The sequence below is a fragment of the Colletotrichum orchidophilum genome (genome assembly GCF_001831195.1).
Source record: "Colletotrichum orchidophilum strain IMI 309357 chromosome Unknown Scaffold_45.1, whole genome shotgun sequence".
Taxonomy (NCBI): Eukaryota; Fungi; Ascomycota; class Sordariomycetes; order Glomerellales; family Glomerellaceae; genus Colletotrichum; species Colletotrichum orchidophilum.
Window position 1 is genome coordinate 228,145 of NW_019173001.1, and position 16,870 is coordinate 245,014.

The 16,870-nt window shown below is 50.7% G+C and overlaps 7 protein-coding genes across 7 annotated transcripts; 3 read left to right on the forward strand and 4 right to left on the reverse strand.

The window, feature by feature from the left end:
- Positions 1-153: 153 nt before the first annotated feature.
- On the reverse strand, positions 154-1,978 carry CORC01_06189 (uncharacterized protein; the record flags this gene model as incomplete). The annotated part of the gene is made up of 4 exons (XM_022617831.1): positions 154-296; positions 355-654; positions 726-1,724; positions 1,936-1,978. 4 exons carry the CDS (start codon positions 1,976-1,978, stop codon positions 154-156), a joined length of 1,485 nt encoding a protein of 494 aa, XP_022475717.1.
- A 1,535-nt stretch (positions 1,979-3,513) lies between these two features.
- CORC01_06190 (DnaJ domain-containing protein) lies at positions 3,514-5,279 on the forward strand (the record flags this gene model as incomplete). The annotated part of the gene is made up of 3 exons (XM_022617832.1): positions 3,514-3,623; positions 3,688-5,089; positions 5,154-5,279. The coding sequence occupies 3 exons, from the start codon at positions 3,514-3,516 to the stop codon at positions 5,277-5,279; spliced, it is 1,638 nt and encodes a 545-aa protein (XP_022475718.1).
- A 294-nt stretch (positions 5,280-5,573) lies between these two features.
- CORC01_06191 (peptidase family C54) lies at positions 5,574-7,112 on the reverse strand (the record flags this gene model as incomplete). Its single annotated transcript, XM_022617833.1, has 3 exons — positions 5,574-5,961; positions 6,016-6,243; positions 6,748-7,112. The coding sequence occupies 3 exons, from the start codon at positions 7,110-7,112 to the stop codon at positions 5,574-5,576; spliced, it is 981 nt and encodes a 326-aa protein (XP_022475719.1).
- Positions 7,113-8,251: 1,139 nt separating this feature from the next.
- CORC01_06192 (G-patch domain-containing protein) lies at positions 8,252-10,486 on the forward strand (the record flags this gene model as incomplete). Its single annotated transcript, XM_022617834.1, has 3 exons — positions 8,252-8,363; positions 8,450-9,968; positions 10,030-10,486. 3 exons carry the CDS (start codon positions 8,252-8,254, stop codon positions 10,484-10,486), a joined length of 2,088 nt encoding a protein of 695 aa, XP_022475720.1.
- A 367-nt stretch (positions 10,487-10,853) lies between these two features.
- CORC01_06193 (histone H2B) lies at positions 10,854-11,491 on the reverse strand (the record flags this gene model as incomplete). Its single annotated transcript, XM_022617835.1, has 4 exons — positions 10,854-10,944; positions 10,996-11,083; positions 11,138-11,209; positions 11,329-11,491. 4 exons carry the CDS (start codon positions 11,489-11,491, stop codon positions 10,854-10,856), a joined length of 414 nt encoding a protein of 137 aa, XP_022475721.1.
- Positions 11,492-14,285: 2,794 nt separating this feature from the next.
- Positions 14,286-14,852, forward strand: CORC01_06194 (histone H2A; the record flags this gene model as incomplete). Its single annotated transcript, XM_022617836.1, has 3 exons — positions 14,286-14,341; positions 14,452-14,744; positions 14,797-14,852. 3 exons carry the CDS (start codon positions 14,286-14,288, stop codon positions 14,850-14,852), a joined length of 405 nt encoding a protein of 134 aa, XP_022475722.1.
- A 759-nt stretch (positions 14,853-15,611) lies between these two features.
- On the reverse strand, positions 15,612-16,161 carry CORC01_06195 (complex 1 protein; the record flags this gene model as incomplete). Its single annotated transcript, XM_022617837.1, has 5 exons — positions 15,612-15,634; positions 15,685-15,726; positions 15,801-15,879; positions 15,949-16,081; positions 16,139-16,161. 5 exons carry the CDS (start codon positions 16,159-16,161, stop codon positions 15,612-15,614), a joined length of 300 nt encoding a protein of 99 aa, XP_022475723.1.
- Positions 16,162-16,870: the final 709 nt, after the last annotated feature.

Here is a 16,870-nt window from a genome sequence, read left to right on the forward strand (position 1 = left end):
GGGATGACTTCAAGACTCTCTCTCACCCTCAAGCCTAGTCGTAACAGGAAGCTGAAGTTGCAAATGCCAAGGCCATGGGTATCTCTGGGAAATCTATGGAAAAGAGAAGAAGAAGAAATTAAACATGACAGAATCTGACAAGGCTAGCCGCATTTACATGACGGAGCAATCGGAGTGCACGTACTCGGGACCATAGTCCTCAACGCCTCTTTCGATCTCGTTGGCCCGCTGCTTCTCCTTGGCCTCCTTGGGGAAGTACTTGCGCATATATCTTTCTAGCTGGATATCCAAATTATCTGCAGTCATCAATGTCAGATAGCTTACACTCTAGATGAACTGAATTGTTCTACTCACCTGCTGAGGCCTTCATGACGGTGTCTGCTCTGCACAAGGGGCAGTGCTTCTCGTTCTGACGCTGGATCTTGACGACGCATCGGATGCAGAAAACGTGTTGGCAAGCCAGCCGGACGGGCCGATAAGCGATGGCAAAGCAAATTGGGCATAGATAGTCACTGATCTGTGGTACGACTGACACTAGGTCGGTAGACATTTGGGCGCAGATATCCTTAGCAACAGAGCCGGCTAGTAACTTGTCGGAGTGGACCTCAACTGGGAAAGATTTGGAAACGCCTAGGCAGGTCCGTTTATCGAATTCTACCGATAATTAGCTTCGCTCAAAAAAATGAAGCTAGTTTGATAGCGGCGTCTGGAGAAGCGAGGCTCACTTTTCAGAATCTTGTAGATTGCCACCTGGTTGATCTCCTGGAACTGCAGGTTTTTAAGAAGAACGGCATTGAGGCTCAAGAAGCGAACTAGGGCCTCGCGACTCTCGGCAATCTTGAAGGACTTAGCGAGGTTTCTTTTCGTAAGTTCTTCTTGAAACCACTGAAGCTGCTTTGCGGCCGTTTGGCTGGTTCGTGATCCGTGATCTTGTTCGTTGGTTGAAAAGAAGACCTGAGCGTCCAGATACAGTTCAAAAATGGCGCGCCACCTCGCAAGGTCGCTCTTGGACAGTCGGCTGGGTTTCGTCAAATGCGAGATCTCCTGTCTCAGGGCAACAATTTCTGTGACCATGGCCTTTTCTTCCTTCGCCTGAAGTGCATCCAAGTTGTTGACATCGCTCTGCAGGATGTCGAAGAACTCACTATCGAAGACGAGGGGAACTTCGATTCGCTCATAGTGTTCCGTAGGCGGTAAGTGGGCTTGATCCTGGATGCAGCTTTGGTTGTCTGATGACTCGATCTCGGCATTGGCAAGAGACTCGGCAGATGAAACAGGCGACCTTATTGATATGGACTCTTGCGGAGCTGCCGCCGGGATGGATTGGACCGGATCGTGGGACTGCAAGGCGGCGATGCGTTCAATGAGGGAACGGGATGCGGGCGTCAGGGATGCATCAACGGCATTGCCGTCGCGCATGTGCACCAAGACGGTCAGCTTTGGCCTCAATAACTTTGAGTTGCCGGCAGCTATGAGCGAGTTAGCCGGTAATGATAGGGGCGTGGAGGGTGGCGGCGATCCGAAAGCCGTTGGACGGGGAAGGGCATAGAGTTTACCATCGAGGCGGTATTTGGCAGCCAGCGGCGAATCATTGGCCGGGTCGAGAAGCTGGCGTAGAGTCTCAGGATCAAGCCCCAGGTCGCTGAGTTCGCGGGCGACACGTTTGAGAACCTTCTTCAGCTGGCCGTATGGGATGGCTTGATCAATCCAATGAGGTGGAAAGTCTGAAATACAGCAGCGTCAGGCAATGCATCGTCTCATTCCACAATTTTCATATTCGGAAAGCGTCTGAGATGGGACGAACGGGTGAAGTGAGGAAATGGGGACGATGGGCCGGGCTAGCTACCTGAGGAACGCATGGACAGACATTCCTAGGAGCTTGACAGAAAGGATTTAAAGAGCAAGAAGACAAGACGGCCAACAAATCAGACTCACCTTGACGCCTAAGCGTTTCCTTGAAATCGTGCGCAAACTTCATGGCGTATCGAAATCGGTCGGATCAGCAGTGCAACGACACTCGATACTCGGACAGGTGTCTTGGCAAGGCGTATAGACATGGCTTTCTCTTCGAGACGTGGGTAGGGTAGCCTTGGGTTCACAGACGAATGGTCAGGAAAGAAGGGCTGGGGCTTGTAATTGGAGGGAGGGTATGTAAAGACCCGGTGGCGTAGTTGCACTATATAAAATTTCAATCGCAGACACTGCAAGAGTACGTAACCAAATTGGTTTCCTGTCACCGGCCGCGACGTGCTGGGCTAGGCTCCGTGACTGGGCATGGCATGGGTGCGCCATCCTATCCCCGACGGCGGCCCCGGGAGGTCTACAAACACCATCTGGAAACCCCCAAAGCGCCCTGGCACCTAGCACAGGGTGGCATTGGAGCTTGCTGGTTCTGCCACGAGGCGCCACGAGGCCGTAAAGCAGCTTCTCTGATGAATGCTGCGTGTTGTATTCAGTCCAATCGCCAATCTAGGGCTTAGCACGTTGCCTCGTCAGTAGGACCAAGCAAGAGTCATGGTTCGTCCTTGTGATCCTTACAAGAAGTACAAAGTACGAATAATACTGCCTGCACGGGTGGCTGCCTCGCTCGCCGAATATCTCGGTATGCATCAAAGCAGTACGGATATATAGAGGAACTTCTATCTAGGTGGATATTTGTCACTCCCGTCTCTTTCAAGACGCTATCCCTCTTACACCTCCACCGGGGTTTCATAAGTTAGCGTAATACTTACTAACAGACTTTACCAAAATTAGTAGCAGCCTTACAAGTCACAATACTTATATTAATATATAAAATATATAATGAAATAAAAATATTTTTATTAAAATATTAAAAATAATTAAAACTATAATAAAATTAATAAGAAAATCCGCGGGAAAATAGTGAAATATATATAAATAAGAGAATTAGTATTTAGGAAAAATATTGGCTTTTAGATTTAGAAGTACTGCCTCTGGATTGGCTGTAGAAATTAGGCGAAGAAGATAGAATAGGTACTTGTAGTGGAACTCCCGCATGGGTACTTCGACACCCCTTGCTTTTCTTACATTATCTGAACCGAAGTGAATGAATGTTTGCGGGGCGTTTCAGCAGCGCCAAATGGAGGGGCACTTGCGAAAAACCAAATTCGACCCCTCCTAGGCTTGCTTTAGACACCGCAGCAAAGGGCAATGCACTAGGTATATTGAATCCAGGGTTGACTTGACCCCACGAGATCCTTTGAGTCACCGGCCTGGACCAGTTGAAGCAGATTGTTTACGGACCTTACCCGCTACCCCGGAGCTGCGAACATCATCGCATTTCCTATCCTGTCCTCTTAAGCCTAATTGCACTCCTGCGCCTTGTTGTGCAGCAGATTCGAGCTATGCTACTGGCCATCAGCTTTTGACAATCACTCGCCGACTTTCATGCACTCTTTCGTGGCAGTTTTCGCATCACATTCTGGAGACCAACTCTAGCAAGCAGTAAAAGCCGTCTACTTCTTTTGCGCTCAACAATATTTTCGGCGTGCCATGGGTGCTCAGCAATCATCTGGCCGAGACCAGAGTGAGAACTCCTCCCAACCGGTCAAGACATGTTACTATGAACTCCTCGGAGTTGGGCGTGATGCTTCTGACGACGAGTACGTGTTCGCTCTTCACCTATCACTGCTCTTGAGCCTTCACTAATCGTTCTCGGGCCTGCAGAATCAAGAAATCTTACAGAAAACGCGCCCTTGAGCTTCACCCAGATCGAAATCTGAACGATGTTCAGAATGCGACCCGGCGCTTCGCCGAGGTCCAGGCGGCATATGAAGTTCTTGCCGACCCCCAAGAGAGAGCATGGTACGACTCTCACCGCGAGGCCATCCTGCGCGGAGCCGATCCCGACGACTCAGGCATCAATAATCCAGAGTACAACGATGTGAAGTTCACATCCACCGAGGACATATTCTCCCTCATCCGCCGCTTCGATTCCACCGTCCCCTTCACGGACGGTTCTTCAGGTTTCTTCGGCATTGCCAAGGCAACATTCGACCATCTTGTCGACGAAGAAATCGTCGCTGGCGAGTATGCGATGGAAGACACTCCAAATTATCCTACTTTTGGCTCCTCATTCGATAGCTATGATCATACGGCCAGGCCCTTCTACAGCTCCTGGGCGAGCTTCTCGACTCGCAAGTCCTTTGCGTGGAAGGATAAATACCGGCTCGCGGATGCCCCTGATCGTCGTATAAGGCGTGCCATGGAGAAGGAGAATAAGAAAATGCGTGACGAAGCCATACGTGAATTCAATGACGCAGTCAGATTTCTCGTCACCTTTGTACGAAAACGCGATCCTCGTTACCTTCCAAACACACAGACAGCTGCCGAGCGCCAGGAATCTTTGCGCTCCGCCGCTGCCGCTCAAGCCGCACGCTCGCGCGCCGCCAACAAAGAGAAGCTGGTCGAAGCATTCGTTTCCGACTGGGCCCAAGCACGAGACGACGGTGATGCGTCCGGCCGCTTTACAAGTAGCGAGGAGGAAGAGTCAGAAGTGGAGGAGATCGAATGCGTTGTATGCAACAAGACCTTCAAGAGCGAGAAATCATTTGAAGCACATGAGAGAAGCAAGAAACACGTCAAGGCAGTGCAAAACTTGAGGCGTCAAATGAAGAATGAGGATGTGAATTTGGATCTACGTGGCGCTTCTGCCGCTCCCGAAAAGGCCTCGCCGAGAGACGAGTCCGAAGAAGAAATTAGCCTTCATGGGCCAGTTGATACTGACGCTGTCAGGGGCCAGGATGACATACCGGCAGAATCGGCCCCTCAGAACGATGAGGTAGAGCTCACTGATACATCGTCAGACCTTGCCGAAGACGACGAATATGCTTCTCGCGCCGACGTTGAGCAGAGGCTATTCGCTGAAGAGACTACCCTCGCCGGTGCGAACCAAGGTGATGATATGGAAACTACTGCTGGCACAGTATCAGCAAACCTCGAAACTTTATCACTAGACGGGGGCATTAATCACGAAGATGGGCCGCAGCTTAAGAAGATGGGAAAAGCCAAGGCGAAGCGTGAAAAAAGAGCAGCACGTCAAGCAGCGGAGGATGCCGAAGCTAGCACGGTAGGTCTCTTTCTGGACGAAACAGAAGGCAATTACTGTTTAATTATTAACACCTGATCCATAGCACAATTGCAGTGTTTGCAATGCATCGTTTCCCTCCAAAACGCAGCTATTCAGTCATATCCGCGATCTCAATCACGCAGCACCAATTGAAAAAGCCTCAGGAGGCGCCAAGAAGAAGAGACGCTAAGTTGACATTTGTATGTAGAGCTGTGCTACCATAGGCGCCTTGGGTAATTATCTAATGGTCGAAAGGTGAAGTCATATCCCAAATCAAAACCAATGTTCGCACCCGACCATGTATTGCCCAATCTAATTATCAAAGTAAGGATCCTGTGCGCCAACCATATGACCGTTTCCAAGTATCCCAGCAGCTTTAGGCGAGGAAGCCCTGCGTCCGGTCATGTACTTGGGTGCATTTCTAACGCCCATCAATTTCGGCTTCAGATCCCAAATGGAGGATCAAAGCATACGACGGAAGGTCTCAAGCGTTCAAGATGGTGTCGCTGTCGTCATCACTAAGCGTTTCAACTTCGTCGATGGCGCTGTGTCTTTCTCCTCCACCACCACTGGAGACTGGATCGTAGTCCGCGACATGAATCACTGCTTTTCCTTGGACGTGCTTCACATTGCGCCTCCACTCAACCCAATCATCCTCGTCCTGGATCAGGAACCCAATGAGCATACTCGGATCCAGCTCCCTGATGTGAAGCCGGCGTAGGCGTCGAGTATGCACTGTATCAACATCTGCTTCACTATAGCGAGAAGGATCCGTGTGGAAGGGAAGGGCTGGTCGCGTGTGGTGTGGATCAAGGTAGAACAAGTTAGAACCCTGTGCGCCAATGAAGTAGTGAGAAGAGGAAGGTCTGCCACTGTAAAGATTATGAGCGAGTACACGGTTTGTTGGCCTTTGTGGAGATACCTACCCTGCGATGCCCACGGACTGTGGCATCTGTAGTGCGGCTATGAGAGCTTCCCAATAGACCGGGGTAATCTTGTCGATTCCGAGCCTTGTACCAACCAAGATAAGTGTCGGATAGAACCGAGAACCTTCGGGTTTAGCGATCTTCATGAAGTTCTCCTCGTAAACATCAGGTCCGTCTCCGGTGGAGTACACTCGGAGAGGCTGCTGTTCTTGAGCGTTGGCCAAGGCCCTGGTTTGGTACATTAGCCTATGTGTCTGATTCTGGCAACACTAAGGCTTACTGAATGCAGCGAGCAGTGGCTGATGGTCCAAACCATTCTCCAGGGTATTTCCCACACGCAACTGCGCCATGCTGGACGAATTGATGAATCGAATAAGGCGCTCTCGGGTTGTCCGCAAATAAAGAAAGCAGCTTTCTCTCCTCCTCGACTTTTTCGCCTCGCCGCCATCCTGTCCCCAAAGTCAGCGAAAGGCTCAACACACCCTCTGCAGCCAGGATGTCCGTTGAAAGAACCGGAACTACTGACCGCGTCCCAGGTTGATGACCGCCATCGCGTTCGCCAGTAAACTTTGACCTGACCGAATCATGCATCCCCAGCCACTGTCAGATGAAAAGCCGTTCTGATCTACCAGCTGACTTTTGATCCGCATTGAGAGAGATAAAGCGGAAGAGGCTCGCGGATCTGTAGATTTTGCTATGGCTTGGAATTCTGATCGGTATGTCATCCAAAACTTGGATTCAAAATCGTCGAGAAAGGCCGAGGGCCATCCACCATCCTGATCCAAGTAATCTCCATCGTAAGCAAGCGAGGACGAAAAGCTGCTGGACACAGAATCTGGCGGGGTTTCCGGGCTCTTGGTCGAGGTTGACGCTGTAGCTGACCCCAGGGCAGATTTTGGGTTGGTTTCGATAGGTTCGGTCGGAGGAGGGGTCTGGCTTCGATCATCTGTTTTTTTCTCTCTGGTAACCTTAGTATTCAGCGTGTAGGAGCGACCCAAGCACCAGACTGGAAGATCGCTCTGGTGATCGTTGGTGGGTTCGGGATCCCAAAACATCTGAACGATGCGACGGTATCGGCCTAGGTCCACCGCAGCCATCGAGGTTCCTTTTGACTGCAAAGCCTGGCTACAAAGTCCTGCGACGTTGGCGACTCGTCCTCAAGTCGCTTATTTGCAGATGCGCAGGCGGCAACGAGGCAAATCTAGCAGTCCTCTCTCGTGAAATCTATAGGTGACTTTGCAAGAAGTCAAAAGCAGATCGAATATCAAAGGTTGCCAATAACAGTGCAAGGTCGATGAGTAAGGTGATTGCACTAGAGATGAATGCTGAACGTGGCCGCAGGCGTCGTAGACGGTCAGGGTCGGGTTGGTAAATTGGTCTGTTGGGAGAGGGGATGGGAAACCACAAGAGGACGGAAGAGTAGTGAAGATGGCAATGTTGAGGCATGCGACGGGGACTGGACGCTGTAGGTGTAGAGGCAAACAAGCCAGCACTTTCAGACCATGCAATAGGAAGTAACCCTCCCCGGCAGCGGAAAGGCTGCCTGCAACCCAGATCCTCAGCTACCTCAGCCGATGACGGGCGGACTGTCCCTGTGACGCACCGGCCGAACATAGCGGGGCTCTTGATGTGGCACCCGCCCTCTCAGGCCAAACTAAGGTAGGTAAGGTACGGGCAGAATACCCAACATACATAGTAGGTAGGTATCATACCCCACGCTGGGTGTTGAAGGGCCGAGGTCCTCTTTTGATCGGCAACTACCTTAAGTGATCCTGGAGGTTGAGAATACCTTAGGAACAGAGCGTCCACTTTACCCACCGCAGCAGTGGACCTAGATCCCAAACCCGGAGGTGACCTAAGCCAGGTTCCCACAGTGCCTTCGCTACCTACCTAGGTACATTAGGTCACTCAGCCGTATTTTTTTATCGATAACCGTAGGATGAGTGATACCATATCCGTACCTACCTGTCCTACTTTATGCCGGGGCCTAGGCTAGGTAGGTAAGCGTGGTAGTATCCGTACCGTACCTTACTCCGCTCTGTGATTTACCTCATGGAATGGAATTTTTTTGACCGTTTTGTCATACCCTAGGAAAGCATGTAGACTACCAACCTAAGCAGAAGGTGACAGAGCTCCCACAATCGCATTTCTAGTCGACAAGACGACCCATTCCCTAGCCCAGAGACGGTGCATCCAGGCAGGATTTCAGAGAGTCCTCTCCATCACGTGGCCAGTGATGCCGCGCGGTGGGAAGAGAGGTGGCGCCCGCGCGCCGCCGCGCAAGATCCCTCGCCTTCGTCCTAGTGGTGGCATAGCAAACGGCTTCATTCCTGCCGTAAGCTCATCCGGTCAGTAATATATGTCGTTCTGAGAGGGAATCGTTTGAGGAAGTCCCTCCTAATTTTGACATACAAATTAACCATGATCGTTGTAGGGTTTACTTTGCAAGACGAAGCCCGCAGCACTGCTCATCGCTCGTCACCCTGGAGCAGTGATTCAAGACTACGCCATAGGCCCGTTACATTTATCAACACTGGAGCCGCAGAGCCTCTCAAACAATTAGAAAATATCTTGCAAAAAGATGAGGAGGGTTCTACAAATAGACCCCAGGAGGCACCCGATGGTCCACACATTTCCCACCTTCAAGCCGACGATGCACTTCTTGACGACCACGAGTCTGCTTCTGCGTCTGATGAAGCCAAAGTCCACGAAGCGGCACCGGCTGATGCTACCGTTGGCACCACGGATGCCTCTCTAGACACATCTGAGGCAGCGCAGGCTACGATCTCCCAGCTACAAGATAGTGCGAGGACGGAGGCTCTGTCCACTGAAAAAACAGCCTCGCCTCTGCCATTCTTCTTCGACGTGGTGGGAGAGAATCAACTACTCGACACCCCTCTAGATCAAACCCCAACTCGATCCCCGTCGCCCACGCCGTCCAATTCCAGCGAGGAAGTAATTCTCTTCAGAGGCCGTAACAAGGTCCCCAAAGATAGGCAGAAATTGAAACCCAAGACCAAGTCGAAGCTGAAGGCTTTCAACTTGGACGGCATTTCTACGGAAATCGACGTTCTCGAGAGGACTGTCAAATCAAAGAAAAACAGCCGAGGGGATGCACCTAGGAAGACCGGGGAAAATTCCTACAGGCAATCACATCCAATTAACGTCAAAGACCTCAAGAGACAGGAGGAAGACGACTTGATTGCAGATTATATTGCCAATCTCAGGGAGTATGGCGAAGATGAGGTGCTGGTGCCTGTGGATGCTTATTCTCGCCGGGACCTAGGCGGCTCTCTGAGTGAGTCTGGAGCCATCGAAGACTCGTTTCAGACTGTCGTCGCTACGAGCATGGCCAAGGCGGTATCAGAAGTCGACAACGATCTGGGTAATACGGCAGCAGAGTTTGACGTAGTACCTCGAGCAAGCGACCCGAAACCTCTATGGGACGCACAAATGCAATCCAAACGAGGCCAAATTACACAAGTTGATGATACATTGACGGGGATTTTCGAGACGGATGCCTCCTACCTGGCATCACTCGAGCAGTCTAATGTCGAGGACGCATCACCGAATTCGGATTCGAGCGACCAGGACGACGTGGAAGATAATATCTTCACATCAGCGGCAGACAGATTCGCAAATGAGATCGACGACTTCGATTACATGGACTGGAACCGCCCAGCGCTTAAGAGCAAGAAGGGCAAGGGTGCTAGAGGCAAGGTTCCTGTATTCGACGTTTCAGACTCTGAGCTGGAGGGCAAGATCCAGGCTGCGTGGAAGAATGACCGCTTGAAAAAAGCTGAGAGAAAAAAAGAACGCCAGGCTTTGCGATCTCTGGGACTCTTGGGTAAGCATGCCAATCCGGAAGACCTTAGAGTCAAATACCCGCACGGGATGGGACTGGAACAAATCGCCGACGAGCTGAGGACATTCCTTTTGGGCACACACCCGAGGTAAGTTCCCCAATATGCGTTCAATGCAATCGAGGAGTTGGACGCTAACTAGCTGCCGCAGTCTCACGCTACCGCCCATGGACAATCATGCTCGAAAAGTGATTCATGAGTTGGCCAGCAAATTCAATATCAAATCCAAGTCGACAGGATCCGGTGATCAAAGGCGGCCCATACTTCATCGCACTTTCAGAACCGCCAAGTTTGCTGACGAGGTTTTTGATATCGCTATCGCTCGGGTCGGTCGCAAGTACTTCCCCCGTAACGACACGACACTGCGGGCCGCCGCACAGAGGCAATCGGCTCGTCGAGGGGGCGCTGGCGGGCACGCTGGCGTTGTTTATCGGGATGGTGAGGTTGTCGGTGGTTCGGCGCCGGAACTGAGCCAGGAAAACAAGGGTCGCACGATGCTCGAAAAGATGGGTTGGAGCAGCGGTACCGCACTGGGCGCGATGAACAACAAGGGCATCTTGCAGCCTGTCGTCCACGTCGTGAAGCGAAGCAAGGCTGGGCTTGGATAACAGTAGCAGCTGGTCGTTTTTCGATGTTGCGCGGCAGGTTTGTCCCGTTTCTTGTCGAAGTGGCACGCTTGGAACCTGCGCTAGTTTAGTGGGGACGATACACCCCTGTGCATTTGATAGAGAAACAGAGAGCCAATGTTGATGTTCATGTGTACGATTTCATTCGTCCGAAAACCCTATTCTCAAGGTGTATTGTACAGCCCGCGAACCCCGTTTGACCGTGAAGACATTGCCCCCAAAAAAAAGCAAACCATCCGTAACGCATTAAGAGACTCCAAGGGTATTGGGAACCTTAGCAGGTCTCATCATGACACCCAACTGCAAAGTAAAATCCAATGCCCGAAAAGAAAAGCAACATAAGTACCCTTTATTTCGTGGATGAGGAGTATTTGGTCACAGCCTTGGTGCCTTCCGAGACGGCGTGCTTGGCCAGCTCACCGGGCAGGATAAGACGGACACTATAAATATGTTAGATAGTTGGACTGCCATATGTGCAAAGGGTGACGTACGAGGTCTGGATCTCGCGGGAGGAGATGGTGGACTTCTTATTGTAGGCGGCAAGCTTGGAAGCCTCAGAAGCGACGCGCTCGAAGATGTCTTGAGGACGGGTTAGATATGAGACTACTGAGATTGTGAACCGGTGGTGCTTACCATTGACGAAAGAGTTGAGGATAGACATGGCGCGGTTGGAGATACCAGTGTCTGGGTGGACCTGCTTCAGGACTGTGTGGCTAAGTTAGCACATGTTTGCGCGTTGGATGCTATAGGAAAACACGAGTGCCGTGGAGATATGTTGTAACGCGACGCGCCGACCCGGGTAGCGAATTATTGATGCTACTCACCCTTGTAGATGTAGGAGGAGTAGGTCTCCTTGCGAGACTTGGTGCGCTTCTTCTTGTCGCCAGAAGCTGCGGTCTTCTTGCCGGCATCCTTCTTCTCGGGGGCCTTAGAGGCCGTGGCAGGGGCCTTGGAGGCGGGCTTCTTGTCGGCGGCCTTGGGGGGCATTTTGGCGGTTTGAATTAGTGAAGATGAAAATTGGGAGTATGTGGGTAAGTTGGTTGGATTGGATTGTGACTGGCGGCCGTGGGTGAGCTGGATGATAAGGTGAGGGAAAGTTGATGTGGCAGGAAGAAGTTTAGGGGGGTGGGCTGGGCTTTTGTAGCTGGACGTGACGGGCTCTGACGGCCTTACTGATTTCATGCGAGGACAGAGTGATTTTGGGGAGGGGTGGGTGGTCAGTAGGCATCAGTGGCACACTGAGCTGGTCCCGGGGGCTTGCACTGGTGTGGCCTTGCCTGGGCAAAAGGGACAGACAGCTGCCCTGGTTGGCTGGGGGCTGGATAGGTGGGGCCAGACATATAGAGATTAGAGACCCAAACCACGAGAGCGGCTGCCGGACTGGGGTGCTCACGCGTTCGCGCTAAAAAACAAATACGTGACGCCCAAAGTATTTTTTTTTAATTCGCGTATCACCAAGCGGGCAGGGGAGACTGAGAGGTGGGCAGCAGCCAATGGCAGCGCTTCTTCACAAACCAACCAGCAATTTCCCATCATCAAAGGCCGCCTGCCCATCCATTGCTCAAGGTGAGCAGAGCTGCCTTACCGAACAAAATGTAGTTAATAAACCCCAATCAGGAAATTTACGGGCATAAGAAAGAAATCATCCCAAGTCTTGACTCTGAAATTGCTACATTTCAGAACTGTCTGTCTATCACTCGCCGGTGTTTCTAAGACTTGGTTATGTTCACGGAGCAGTGGGACATTGGAACAACCGATGGTCGCGTCGAATCTTTCAGCTCTTCGACGCACATAGGAACAGAGTTTGTCCGAGGTCGCAGTCTCATGATGATGTTCAGATTCCCGTGCGAGTGAGCCGCCGTATTTAGCCCTGTCCAGTATGCGCCTACGGTTACACTGTCTGGCCCGGATGGAGTCACCAACCATTCAATCTACCTCACACCCTGCCCTCTGGAGCTTCTCCCTGCCTTTGTTCGGTGAAACGAGGAACGCTGAGGGCAGTCAGTCTCTTAGCTAGCAGGAAATTCCTCCCCTCTTCGATTTAGTTGCGGGCCAGCGACCACAATGCCGCGAGCTGCATCGAACGCGTCGATCTCCATTTGGCCTAGGCCCGCATGGCTTTGCTTATGGCTTTGCTTATGGCTTTGCTTATGCGGCTCAGTCTCTGCACATTGTCATCCATACCCGCCTCGCCCTCAGGTAGCACGCGCGACCCCTACCAGGTCGAGCAGATGGAGGTCAGAGGGAAGTTGTGAACTTGAGGAATCGAACGTGGAGAAACTGAGATGCAGTTCCTAGCAGGAGACACCTCGTCCGTTCTTGACCTATTGGGGAAGCGGCCAAAGGTATTACGGTGGGCTCTGCGAACCAACACCCCTCCACTGTCAGTGTCAGTACAAGGCCAGGCCCGTTTGGAAGCACCACGAGTGGCCTACAGGGGTCGCTGTATAATGTACTCAATGAGGCTCTACCCGACAGGGTCAGACAGGACGCGGGGCTGTCGATTGAAGATTTCTCCGGACCCGATGTGGGATGGAGCCGAACGATGGGCCATGATAGGGCCATGATAGGGCCAGATGCCTGGGCCTCGACACTCGTTAGGCTTCTTCACATGTACCACACGTATGGGACTCTATTCGTGCTGGACAGCGGGTTCCGGTAGATCTGAGATCCATCTGGATGCAAGTCATATGGGGTTTCAATGTCACTGGATGAATGAAGCATGGGATTCGCATTAAATTGGTTCGGGTGCGAAATAGTATTCTTTCTCATTCCATGAGATAACGTAACGCTTCTAGATCTGGGCGATGGTGGTAAACACACCTAATTACAACCTGGTATCAGTTCAACGCTGATGACGAACCGCCATCTTCCATAAGGTTTTTTCTATCCTCTCGATGCTCTGAAGCCGCAAGGCTACGTCAGAATGTGTGCCATGCTGGTACGCATCCGATACATACCATAAGAAACCAATCACAGTCACAGTCACTAGAAGGAGGTATTTGCGCCGTCCTAACCCAAAAGTCAGGAGATCTCCAGTTCATTGTGTCGTCGCGATTCGTCGTGGCCATGGTTTCTCCAACAGAGAGAAAGGGGAACAGGATGCGGGGAAAGAGAAAGAAGGTGGAATAGTGATTAAGTGCTGTGAGTAGTCTGCTACTCGGTTAGATGGCTGCTTTCCTGACCAGTCAGATAATTCGAAAATCGAAACACTACGCGTCGAGGAAGGTGGGATAACGATCATAGGAGCAAAGGGGGGAAAGAGAGAGTGTACGTAGTGAAGAGAAGAAGAAATACGGGCCATGAGATGGAAAAGGGGACCTTTCTGTACCTTAGTGTTCTCCAGCACTGCTACCGGTGAAAGCAGCGGGACCCGACTACTTTTATTTCATTTTCCCTACGTAGCATTGATTGCACTGGATTCTGGACGCAGTTGCATCTGGCTGGCTCCCTCCGAGCTTGCGGCAGGAGTGATAAGGTACGTACCCGGCTTCTAGCCTGGGCCCATAAAAATGATGCACCACCCGAAGTCTACGGATATCACAACATCGAATTTCTGCTTTCGGCTTAGCGCTGGTTTGCGCGTTGGTGATCCGTGATTGAGCTCCTCCAACGCGAAAACTACTTAACTTCTTGACTCCCCACTGCCAACGCCCTTCCTTCCTTCATCATCTCACTTTTCCATCGACAACTCCCAGCCAGCATCCAGCCAAGTCGCTTTTTACGCGTCAAAATCAATACTTCCTCTCCAACACAACCCCAAAACCCAAATTCACACAAAATGACTGGAGGCGGCAAGTCCGGCGGCAAGGCCAGCGGTTCCAAGAACGCGCAATCGTAAGCTCTTCTCCCGCCCTTTAAAGATGGCGCCTGCATTGGCTCTGCCTGCGGGCGACCTTTTTTTGGTGCGTTGCTTGGTCAAGTTTTGGTCACTAATTGGTTTGCAGTCGATCCTCCAAGGCCGGTCTCGCATTCCCTGTTGGTCGTGTTCACCGTCTGCTCCGCAAGGGCAACTACGCCCAGCGCGTTGGTGCTGGTGCTCCCGTCTACCTGGCTGCAGTCCTCGAGTACCTCGCCGCCGAGATTCTTGAGCTTGCTGGCAACGCCGCTCGTGACAACAAGAAGACCCGCATCATTCCCCGTCATCTTCAACTTGCCATCCGCAACGATGAGGAGTTGAACAAGCTCCTTGGCCACGTCACCATTGCACAGGGTGGTGTTCTGCCCAACATTCACCAGAGTATGTTCACATTCTCATGTCAGAAGTATTCAAATGCTAACGATTTCTTAAGACCTGCTGCCCAAGAAGACCGGCAAGACTGGTAAGAACCAGAGCCAAGAGCTGTAAGCGGGTGTTGGGATTGGTCTTTTTTTTCGTGCTGGTCGGCTGCTTTGGGTTGTCATGACATCGGGGTCACGGTTCAGGGTTCATGGTTGATTTTCACGTTTGGGTTGTACAATAATACCACGGCAGGAAGCTATGGTTACGAATGAGAATACCTTTTGAAGATCGTATTTAACGTATTGGAATCGTTTTGTTCATCTAAGCTGTTACGTGGTTTGGCTACGCGAGTCGCTCAAGGTGTGCGCGGTTGATTTATTCCTCACCAGCATGCGATACTGGGACACTCCTATTCTGCATGAAGCGGGTGGGGCAAAACCCAGGCAGTTTGCTGTGCATATGAGCTATGGACTTGAAATTTGAGCTACTACATCGGCTTTTGCCTGTTGATAGAAGGCTCTAACACGAGTGACGGGATTTGTCACGTCATCGTGGATGCGAAAGTTCCGTTGACTTTGTGTCACCTTGGTATCGAACGACGGCAGCATACTAAATAGGGTCGAATTATTGGCAATGACTATCTTTATGGACAACAGGCTGTACAGACGTGTTGCCAGGCGCCAACCCTTTAGCATGGCTTACAGTCGCCAACCCACGCATATTTCGCACGACTTTGCACCAATGGTCAAGTCTGCAGGCCCCAGAACAGTATTGGTCAAGACCGCGAAATAAATCTCAAACAGAGCTGGCATTCTATGTTTAGCAGTCAACTGATGAGCGTGTTAAAGTCCCACTCTTCCTCACTCTCCCGCCATCGCGCGTCGCTCAGAATTTCAATGGAGGTGGCGCTGTTTCTCTGTTAGCAGAGGTTGGTGTGAAATCAGACGCGTCGACTCACGGTCAAGAATCGGTGCCCGAAGGTTGCGCTCGAACTTGGAACCTGTATAATCTTTGTCAGCGTCGTTCGGGATATTCGTATAACGACGTTTGCCTTGAGCAAAGGATGTTACAAACCGCCGGGTGCCGTCGGGTGCACGTAAGGCTCTGGGTGCTTCCACTTTGACAGCAACTTCTCTGTCTGGGACAAAAGTTCCTGTAAATCTCCAGGTCAATATGTGACGCTCGAAGCCTAGTCGGGAAGGCTGGTGGACAGGTCGCTCACTCTCTTCTGTCGTGAATCCGTTACAGATCGATTAGCTTCGAACAACGAGCGTATGTACAGTGCCTGGCCTCTCCAAAGGTGACGGTGAACAGCCCAGTCGAGAGCTAGCTTCAGCGACCGTCGGTAAAGCGACCTGTGATGTCAACAATCAGCTTGTAGGCTCGGTCGTTGATATTGGGGTAAGGCTCACAATGCCGCTTGACGGGTCGACATGATGAGACAGGGCAAAGTCGATTCAATTGCGTCAGAACCACAATAAAAATCTTGATTGGGGTAGGAGGAGCTTATTGGCGAGAAGTTAGTAACATAGGACAAGTTGGGACTGCCAGTAGCGAGTCGGCGATTACCAGGTTCTCAGTGTTGTAGGAGGCGAGCTCGGCTACAGATTGATAAGTCGTTGACAGGCCGGGGCAGGAATGATGCCGGCGATGGCCTGAGGCATCATGCTGTGAAGCAGAGCCGCATATTAAGGACGACACGGACTAGAGGAACTTGAGTAATAACGACGTACACAAACCCGTAGGCAATATGGCATTTCTATATTATAACAGCCCAGGAGCATAGAAACGTAACTCTTATATAAGAAAGTGTTTTTCTTTTAATGAAATTATGTGGCAGGCCAGGAGCATAGAAACGTAGTTCTTATAGTCTAATGTGCTTATCCTTTTGAGAGGATATTTTATAAACTTATTAAGTAAATATACCGACTAAAAGCGCTTAGGAAATAAATTAATAAACATATTTAAATAAATGTTGTTTTAATTATATATAGTTATATACTAAACTTTTTACGATATACCTTTTTTAATTATAAGATTATTTATAATTAAATTATATATATATATATATTTTTTTTATATTCCTTTTAAATAAATATAAAAGAAATTAATAAAAAAAAGAAGTAATAAAAAAAACTTATTAA